This window comes from Orycteropus afer, unplaced genomic scaffold (genome assembly GCF_000298275.1).
Source record: "Orycteropus afer afer isolate SDZICR_OR568_19922 unplaced genomic scaffold, OryAfe1.0 scaffold00291, whole genome shotgun sequence".
Lineage (NCBI taxonomy): Eukaryota > Metazoa > Chordata > Mammalia > Tubulidentata > Orycteropodidae > Orycteropus > Orycteropus afer.
In genome coordinates, this window is record NW_006921878.1 from 1,197,214 (window position 1) to 1,207,639 (window position 10,426).

At 47.9% G+C, this 10,426-nt stretch overlaps 1 protein-coding gene across 1 annotated transcript; it reads left to right on the forward strand.

The window, feature by feature from the left end:
• The first annotated feature begins 774 nt into the window (after positions 1 to 774).
• On the forward strand, positions 775 to 9,792 carry ZNF554 (zinc finger protein 554). The gene is given in 5 exon segments (XM_007951073.1): positions 775 to 810; positions 812 to 868; positions 4,021 to 4,147; positions 5,498 to 5,689; positions 8,606 to 9,792. Coding segments are annotated over 5 exon segments (1,599 nt in total).
• Positions 9,793 to 10,426: the final 634 nt, after the last annotated feature.

The following is a 10,426-nucleotide window of genomic DNA, read 5'->3' on the forward strand; positions in this document are numbered from 1 at the left end:
TAAGTGCTTGACTGCTACCCAAAAGGTTGGGGGTTTGAGTCTGCCCAGAGGTGCCTCGGAGGAAAGGCCTGGTGATTTATTTCAGAAAAAATCAGCCTTTGAAAACCCTGTGGAGGACAGTTCTGCTGTGCACACATAAGGTGGCCACGAGTCAGAATCGACTTTACAGCAGCCGGTGACAGTAACAACAAAGTTTCAGATTAAAAATACAGGTGGAAATCTGGGCACGCAGACACACGCAGGTCGGAGAAGGTCATTTGAAGACACAAAGACACACAGACACGGAGAGAGAAAGCCACCCAACAATGGAGACAGACATTAGAGTGAGGCGGCCACAAGCCAAGGAGCATCAGGGAATGCTGGCCACCACCGGAAACTGGGAAAAGGCACGGGAGGCCCTTCCTCAGCACCCTCAGAGAGAGAGGGGCCCTGCCCGCACCTGGATTCAGGACTCTTAGCCCCAGGGAACGCCCGCGCCTTGATTCAGGACTTTAGCACCAGGGAATGCCCGCACCTTGATTCAGGACTTTTAGCCCCAGGGAATGCACACAGATGCACTTGCTGTGAGGACACCAGAAGGTGCTCGTTTTATAAACTTGGGTGAGTTCTGTGGCCAACAGCTTCCACATCCCCATCCATAAAATCAAGCAATGAAGGTCTTGGTCCCGGCTCCGTGGACACCACCCCGCTCCATGTGGTTCACTCCAAAACAGTGAGGGCACCTCTAGGCCAGGTGTTCTGGATTCTGGGGACAAACCAGGTCTGGACTTCATGATGTCCTTCTCCTCCCCCAGCTCTGCCTGCCCAGCACCCCACCTTTTCCCAGGACAAGAGAATGGCTGCAGGTTACCTGCCCCCCTGGTCCCAGGTGAGTGGGAACTTCCTATTTCTCCTGAAAGGCTCCCAGTGTACCTAGAGGGCTCAGCTCCCCCAGAAACTCCCTCCTGGCCTGAGAAGGGGCCTCTTGCCCTGTGGGAAGCGTGCAGACCCAGGTATTCTTCCTTCTCGTAAGGAAGGAGACACGTGCGATGTGTCGAGCACAGTGCTTCTGCCCAGGGAAGCAGTGAGGAGCCCTGTTCCGCACAGCTGTTGAGCGCTTGGCTGCTAACCAAATGGTTAGTGGTTTGAACCCACACAGCAGCTCTGCTGGAGAAAGGCCTGGCAAACTCCTCCCGTCTAGCAAACCCTATGGGGCAGTGCTGCTCTGTCACGTGGGGTCACTGTGAGGCAGAACTGACTCACTGGTGCTCGGCAACAACAGCTGGAGAGAGGTGGGTTTTCTTTCCGGGCCCTGGAGGGTCTCAGCTCCGGAGGATCAGGAACCCTCTTTAGAGTGAGAAGGGGCTGCGGGGGAAGAAAAAAGAGCCCTAAATGAATAGAAAGATACAGGTGCTCATGAATTGGAAGACATCACGTTAAGATGTCAGTACAGCCCAAAGTTGTTGACGAATTCAAGGCAACCCCTGTTAAAATGAGCAATGACTAGATTGATAGCACAGTGCCTAAGGCATTTTCTTGCTAACCAGAAGGTTGATGGTTCAAACGCACTAGCTGCTCCATGGAAGGAAGACAGGGCAATGTACTTCTATAAAGATTTATCTCCTCAGAAACTGTGAGTCAGAATCGAATCAATGGCTGTGAGTTTGGTGTTTTTTTGTTTTGTTTTGTTTTAGACAGGTGTGGTGGTTATGTTGTATGTCAACTTGGCTGGGCCTGGCTGAGTGGCTGGGCAGCTGGTGGTAGTTATTCCCCATGAGGAGACTGGAAATCAACTCCATGGTGGGATCTACCACAAGCAGCTGAGTAGCTGCCTTTGGGATGTGGTCTGCTTCCTGTATATAAGGAGAAGCCTTGGGAATGGTCTCAAGCCTTTGGCACGCTTGGACCATGTAGCCATGTCATTGCTCAGCAGCCTGCTATGCTCTGCCGACCTTGGGACTTACAATGGACTTAAGTTAATGGTCTGCCGTGTGGTTTGGTAACATCGGGACTGTGCCTTTTTACTTGTCAACCTTGGGTTTGTCAGCCTTAGCAGCCAGGAGCTGTCTGAGTGAAGAAACACCTCTAGCTCCAGTGGGCCGGGAGCAGAAGGCAGAGCTGGACCCCAAGATTGATGGGCTTTCATCCAGCCCCTAGAGCCTGGCACTTTGAACTTGTACTTAAAGCCTCCAAATTGTAAGAATAAACTCCTGTTTGTTAAGGTCACCCCATTTGTGGTATATTTCCTATCAGAGTGGCACTAGGGAACCAGAACAACAAGTAAGAGACAAGGGATGATTTGGGTAAAAGGAAAGGCAATATGCTGAAAGCCAGTGACCAACACAACAACATGAAGGAAAAGGAAGACACAGGGGCACAGGAGGCAGACAGCAACGATAAACAGCTTGGCACACACAACACTGTGCTATCAGTGGTAACGAGCATTTACCTATGGGTGGGTACACAGGTAGGCAGGCTGAGTGATCAGGTGTGTCCAGGCAAAAGGGAGTACACCATGACCATACAGAAGTTTGGCAGATGATATTCTACACACATATTTGTGTGTCCATATGTACAATAGAGCCAATGGGGCAAAGTGATGATAACTTCTTAGCCGCAGCCAAACACCTTGAGAAAATGAGTCACTGGGCCCACGGGCTGGGGACCATGGTCATAGGGGACATCAAGCTCAATTGGCATAACACACTACACGAACACATCGTTCTACATCTTACTCTGGTGAGTAGCAACTGGGGTCCTAAAAGCTTGCAAGAGGCCATCTAAATGCAACAATTGGTCTCTTCTTGTCCAGAGCGAAGAAGAATGAAGAAAACCAAAGACTCATGGAAATAGTCCAAGGGACTAGTAGACCATATGAACCTCAGCCAACATGACCCTGGGACCAGAAGAACTAGATGGTGCCTGGCTACCACCGTCAACCACTAGGAAAGAGATCAGAGCAGGAGATCCTGGATAGGGTAGAAGAACAATGTGGAACAAAACTCAAAACCATTAAAAAAAAGACCACACTTACTGGTCTGATAGAGACAGGTGAACCTCCTGAGACTATGGCCCCTAGTCACCCTTCGGACCTGGAATTAAACTCACCCTTGTGGCTTCCAGCCAAACAACAGACAGGTGTATAAGGTTAACATTTATATCAGGTAGGTACACTCCTTAGAACAATCAACTGTGGAAGAACAGAAGGGCAGTATTTGCATGGGGAGACAGCTCAGAGGGCAGCAATGCACAGGACGGAAGGACACAGGGAAAAGGTCAAAATGACAGAGTCAACCACTCAAAGGGGCATCTATGTAGGAGATCCTGGGTAGAGTGGGAGAACAATGGGGAACAAAACTCAAAATCATTAAGAAAAAAAAAAAAGGGACCAGGTTTGCTGGTCAGATAGAGCCTGGTGGAACCCCTGAGAGTATGGCCCCTAGCTGCCCTTCAGGTCTGGAACTGAACCCACTCCTGTGGCTTCCAGCCAAACAAAAGACGGGCATATGAGCTGAACATTTGCATTAGGTAGATACACTCCTTGGAGAGATCAATCATGGGAGAATAGAAGGGCTGTGTATGCACAGGGCAACAGCTGAGGGGGCAGGAGTGCATGGAGGGAAGGACACAGGGAACAGGTAACTATGGGGAGGAAGTAGGAGGGGAGCTCTTGCATTGAGGTAAACTGTAGTCAATGTCATAAGACAAAGTGTATGTGAGCTGCTGTATGGAAAGTGAATTTACTCTGTAAACTTTGACCCAAATCACAATAAAAATAAATAAATAAGGAAAGGCCCCAGAGATTTCCGGTCAGGCCTTATGTGCTGGTCCTCACTCCTGTAGTCTGTATGTCCCTCTGCTTGTCTGTCCCTCTGCTTGTCCATCCCTCTGATTGTAAGCCAAGACAGGTGCCTACAAGGCAGCTAGCAGAGTCCAACCCTTGTCTTTGAACCTTGATCTTTCTGTGTCCCACCATGTTCATCCCTCCTGCTGTGAATGTGGCTGGTTCCTTTGTGAGCAAGAACCTGTGTGATATTTCAGGAATCAGTGACCTTTGAGGATGTGGCTGTGGACTTCTCCCGGGAGGAGTGGGAGCTGCTGGACCCTCCTCAGAGGGCCCTGTACAGAGAGGTGATGCTGGAGAACCACAGGAACCTGGTCTCTCTGGGTAAGATCATCATTACTTCATGTGTTCATTACTTCAGCACATGCATGTAGCTTCTGCTGTGTGTCAGCAAGGACACATGGTGGCACAGTGGCCAAGCACTCGCTAGAAGGTTGATGGTTTGAACCCACCAGCAGCTCCATGGGAGGAAGATGTGACAGTCTGCTTCTGTGAAGATTGATAGTCTTGGAAACTCTATGGGCAGTACTACTCTGTTGTACAGGGCCACTATGAATCAATCAACCCAATGGCAGTGGGTTTTTTTGTTTGTTTTTTGTATGTGTCAGGAGAGATCCCTGATTTGTGCTTGACCACTAACCCAAAGGTAGGCAGTTTGAACCCACCTAGTAGTGCTGTGGAAAAAAGGCCCGGCGATCTGCTCCCAGAAAGGTTACAACCGAGAAAACGCCACAGAGCGGCTCTGCTCTGTCCCTTGGGGCCGCTGTGAGTGAGTCGGAATCAACTCGATGGCAACAGGTTGAGGTTTTTCTTTTTGTTTATGTGCCAAGAGGGAGAACCTGCATGGCACAAACGGTTTAACTCTCAACTGCTAACCTAAAGGTTTACGGTTCGAATCCACCAGAGGCACCCCGCAAGAAAGGCTTGGTCATCTCCTTCTGAAAGATCACAGCCGCTGAAACCTCATGTAGCACAGTTTACTCTGATACACCGCGGGTCAGAACTGACTCTATGGCAGTGTGTACGTGTTGAGAGCTACGCTGGGCACTGGCAGTTTCTCGGTGAAGCAGTCTGCTGGTTTCTCCCACAGAATGAATGACTGTTTCTTCTGTATTTGATCCTGGGAGCTGTGTTTGGAATGTGTGTCATGGTAGCTTAGGCGTAGATACGAATCCTCCAACTCCTCTTCAGGCCAGACTCATAGTGCCCTGCCCAGGCGAAGATCCATCATTTCTTAATTGTTATAGGTGACATCTAGTCAATTCCAACTCACAGCAAACCCCGTGTGACAGAACTGCGCCATAGGGTTCCCAGGCTGTCATCTTTGCAGGAGCAGATGGCCAGGGCTTTCTCCCACAGAGCTGCGGGTGGGCGCAAACTGCCAGTCTTTCGGTCAGCAGACGAGCGGCACTTCACCATTGTGTCACCAGGGCTCCTTTAAAACCTTTCGCTTGGTCAGTGTGCCGTTGGTTGCGTTGAGTCGATTCCGACTCATGGCGACCTCAATGTGTGCAGAGTAGAGCTTCTCCGTAGGGCTTTCAGGGCGGTGACTTTGGAAAACCAGATTGTCAGGCCTGTCTTCCGAGGAGCTGCTGGGTTGCTTCAAACCGCCAACCTTTGGGCCAATAGTCGAACACTTTTGCTGCTTCTCAGATGCACTCTTGTGTCTTTCAGAAGCCTTGAAGAGCCAAAGCACAGTCCCAGGAAGTGAAGATAGTCCATTTTCTCCAGTACAGTCTTCTCAAGTGACCCATCCTCCCCTGCGGACAGAGCGTTCTCTCTCTCAACCAGTCGTGTCTTCCCACATGGAGCAGGGAGAAGCTGTGTGGATGGTGGGTCAAGGAATTCCCCAAGCCTCCCGTTCAGGTGAGAGGCAGTCACCGTGAGCCATCGCCCTGATTGGGAAGCATCAGTTGGAGATCTCTCCTCAGAGGTCCTAATGGTATGAGGAGAAGGCCAGGGTCACGTGGTTACACCTTCTAAGGAGTCTTCTCGGTTGGTTCATCCTCTACCACCTTTCTTTTCTTTATGAATGACTTTCACTTGTCTGCTACCCTAAAGGTTGGTGATTCAAACCTACTCAGCAGTACCATGGAAGAAAAGCCCTGGCAATCTGCTCCCGTTAAGATACAGCCAAGAAAACTCCGAGGAGCAGTTTTACGGTGTAATACATGCAGCGCCAGGGGTCAGCATGGGCTCAACAGCAGCTAACCACAACAGCAGCATCCCGTAGGCTGCAGCGACATCCCATTTCCTTATTATATTCCTGTCTCCAGTTCCATCTCTTCCCCAATAGCTTTCTTTTAAAAATAATATATATTTATTTTTTGGTGGCATAAAGCAATCTCCCAGTCTTGGAGGCCAGATGGCTGAAATTAGGATCCCACCCCATTGCTGTTGTGTTGATTCTAACTCAGCAACTCATTGTAACAGAGTAGAGCTACCCCGTAGGGGTTCCCCGGCTGTCATCTTTATGGAAGCAGCCTGGCACATCTTTCTCCCCTGAGTGGCTGGTGCATTCAAATCACTGATCTTTTGATTGGCAGCCAAGTGCTTAACCACTGCACCACCAGGGCTTCTCAAATTCAGGATCATTGGGCCAAAATCAAGGTGTCAGCAGGGCGGGGCTCCTCCTGAAGGCTCTAAGGTCCTTCCTTGCCTCTTCCAGCTCCTGGTGGCTGCCGACATTCCTCGGCTCATGGATCATCAATTGTCTCTGTCTCCCTCTTTATATCCCCTTCTCCTCCATGTATCTTTATCAAGACTTCCTCTCTCTCTTTCTTTTTTAATTGTGGTAAATATATACAAAGCAAAGGAGCCCTGGTAGCACTGATGGTTAGTACTTGGCTCCTAACTGAAAGGTTAGCATTTCAAACCCACCCAGTGGCTCCACAGAAAAAAGACCTGGTGATTGGCTCCAGAAAATGTTGCAGTTCCACTCTGTCCTCTAGGGGTGCTGTGAGTCAGAATAGACTGGATGGCAGTAGGTTTGTTTTGGGCTTTGCTTCTGTAAAGACTGACAGCCTTGGAAACTCCATGGGGCAGTTCCACTCTGTCCTCAGGCGGTGCTGTCCACTCTGTCCTCTAGGGGCGCTGTGAATGGGAATTGACTAAAGGGCAGTGGGTTTGGTTTGGGTTTTGCTTCTGTAAAGATTAAAAACCAAACTAAACCAAACACACTGCTGTAGAGTCAAATCTGACTCATAGTGACCCCCTCTTTGGGTTTCTGAGGCAGTATCACTATGGAAGTAGATTGCCCAATCTTCCTTCCGAGGAGTGGCTGGTGGGTTTGAACCACCAGCCTTCTGGTTAGCAGTCAAGTGCCTTAGGCACTACGCTACCAGAACCCTATAGGGCAGTTCCACTCTGTCCTCTAGTGGTGCTGTGAGTTGGAATTGACTTGATGGAACCAAATGACAGCAGCATATATATAATAAAACGTTTGCCATTTCTACAGTCTTTGCATGTACAGTTCAGTGACATGAATTATGACCATCACATCCAGTCGTCACCGTTCTCAAATTTTTCCATCACCCTGAATGGAAACTCAGTGTCTGCTAATCAGTGTGCCTCGCTGCCCCCTGATTCTCAATAATTCCCTCTCTCTGCTATCCTGTGTTCTACTCTTTGTAGATTCGTTTCTTCTCCTTTACATTTCCTCTTCTCTCTTTTCCGTCACTGTCAAGCTCCGTACCTCAGCACACTGGCTTACTTATCCAACACTCTCTTTCCTGCCCTTCCCCCGTGTTGAATGCTGATATTTGAACATGAATCCGCGTGTGCTTTGCGTACATTGGAAACTCCTTTGTCCCGCCATCCTTTTCATTTTTTAATATTTATTTTTTTGAGAACATACACAGCCGAGCATTCACCAAGTCAACAGTTTCTCCCTGTACAACCGGTGACATTGATGGCATCAAGTTGTGCAGCCATTCTCACCCTCATTTTCTAAGTTGTTCTTCTCCCGTGAACATAAACTGACTGCCCCATAATTTCCTATCTAATCTTTTGAGTTGCTGTTTTCAGTTTGATGCCATATGGGTAGATCTGAAAGAGCATGGTGCTTAAGGCAGGCATGCTTCACTAGTTAAGCTGAACCATTGATTTGCTTTAGGAAGACTTCAGGATATCTATACATATATAATTAAAAAAATTTTTTTGTGTGATTTGAGTGAAAGTATACAGAGCAAATTCATTTTCCATACAGCAGTTCATACACATTTTGTTTCATAACATTGACTGTAATTCCCCACAATGTAACAACTCTCTTCCCACTTATTCCCTGTAGTTACTTCTTCCCTGTATCCTTCTTTCCTATGCACTCCTGCCCCCAGAGCTATCTCCCTGTACAAGTACTACCCTTCTGTTCTCCTATTATTGATCTTGATCATTCTAAGGAGTGTATCTACCTGCTGTAAATGTTCACCCCATATGCCTGTCTGTTGTTTGGCTGGAAGCCACAGGAGTGAATTCAACTCCAGGCCTGGAGGGTAACAAGGGGCCATAGTCTCAGGGGCCTCACCGGGCTCTATCAGACCAGTAAATCTTTTTTTTTTTTTAATGGTTTTGAGTTTTGTTCCACATTGTTCTCCCACTCTGTCCAGGATTAGGGGATGTTTTTGGTTGAAGGGATAAGGTTTCAAGATTATTTAGATTTAAGGGCAGTAGTTTTGGGGGTTCATCCAGCCTCCATGGTTCCAGATTTGGATCCCATGTGTCCCGCCATTCTTATGTCAGCAGTTTCTTCCTCCAAACATTTTTTTTTCCCCTGATTTATTTCAGATTGGGAGACTAAACTGGGAATCCACAAATCAACTTACAAGAAGGTCATCTTGGGGCAGGAACCATCCAGGGGTATAAATACCATCAGGTTCACCAGAGGAGATGGGGAGTATGGTCATTTTGAAGATAACCATGAAGACCCCCAGAGGCTCTTGAGGGAAATGGCATATCTCCAACTAGAGGCATTTACTCAGAAGACAGCTTCTGCATGGAATGAGTTTGGGGGAAATGGTAGTCTGAGCTTGAACTGTGTTTTAGCACAGGCAAGTTCTCTTAGGAAACAGTTCTACAAGAATGAACTCCATATTGAGAATCTGGTGTCTGATTCCATCCTAAATAGTCATCAGGTGGGATTTGCAGATCAGAGACCCTGTGAAAACAATGATTGTGGAGAAGCCCTCAGCCAAAGTGGTCACCTTGTTCAACATGAACAATCTCAAACAGAGGAGAAAATGTCTTCATGTGCTGAAGGTGGGACATCATCTCGTCATAACTCAGCTCTTACTTTACACAACAAGATTCACATCATGGAGAAACCCTATGAATGTCTTCAGTGTGGCAAGGTCTTTAACCGCAGGCACTCCCTCAGCGAACATCAGAGAACCCACACGGGGGAGAAGCCATACAACTGTCAGGAATGCGGCCGAGCCTTCACGCACAGCTCAACCCTCACACGGCACTTGAGGACTCACACTGGGGAGAAGCCATATCATTGTCATGACTGTGGGAAAGCCTTCAACAGGGTCTCCTCTCTCACCCAACATCAGAGGATTCACACGGGGGAGAAACCCTACACATGTCAGGACTGCGGGAAGTCTTTTTGCCAGAGCTCTTACCTGATTTTGCACAAGAGGACACATACTGGTGAGAAGCCATACGAATGCAGCGAGTGTGGGAAAGCCTTCAGTGATCGCTCTTCTCTCAACCAGCATGAACGGACTCACACTGGAGAGAACCCCTATGAGTGTAACCAGTGTGGAAGAGCCTTCAGCCAGAGGTCTTCCCTTGTTAGGCATGCAAGAACTCACACTGGGGAGAAACCATATCGCTGTCATGAATGTGGAAAAGCCTTCAGCCAGAGCTCTTCCCTGATTACCCATCAGAAAATTCACACTAGTCAGAAAACATTTAAAATAATTGACTGTGGGAAAGCTTTCCATCAGCGCAGCCACCTGATTGGATTCTAGACATTGTTGTTGTTAGATGCCGTTAAGTCGATTTTGGCTCATAGCAACTCCATATGACAGAGTAAAACTTCCCCACTGGGTTTCCTAGGCTGCCATCTTTATGAGAATGGATTGCCGGGTCTTTCTTCCATGGAGCTGCTGGGTAGGTTTGAACCACCAACCTTTCAGTTAACAGTTGAGCACTTAACAGTTGCACCACAGGGCTCATTCGAATTGTTTACTGTATTTTAAAGCACTTTTTAGCATTCTACCACATAAGTCTGCTTGGACTTTGCCCTTGTGATGTTTTTCTTGAAAAGAAGTTGTGTGAATCCATCCAGCAGTACCATGGAAGAAAGGCCTGTCACTTACTTCCACACGATTACAGCCATTGAAAACCCCGCGGAGTGCAGTTCTACTCTGACACACGTGGAGTTGCCATGCATTGGGATCAACTCGATGGCAACAGGTTTGGTTTTTTGGATTATTCACGTTCTTGAAAGAAATCATTAAGGGCTAGATTGGAAGGAGACTTTTAATGGGGGAAGTTGCCATTGAGGATGTAGTAAGCTCTATCCTCTTTGAGAAGATGGCAAATTGGAATACTAAGATGGAATGGGATTCTGCTAAGAATTATCACAGGTTAAGTTAGTTG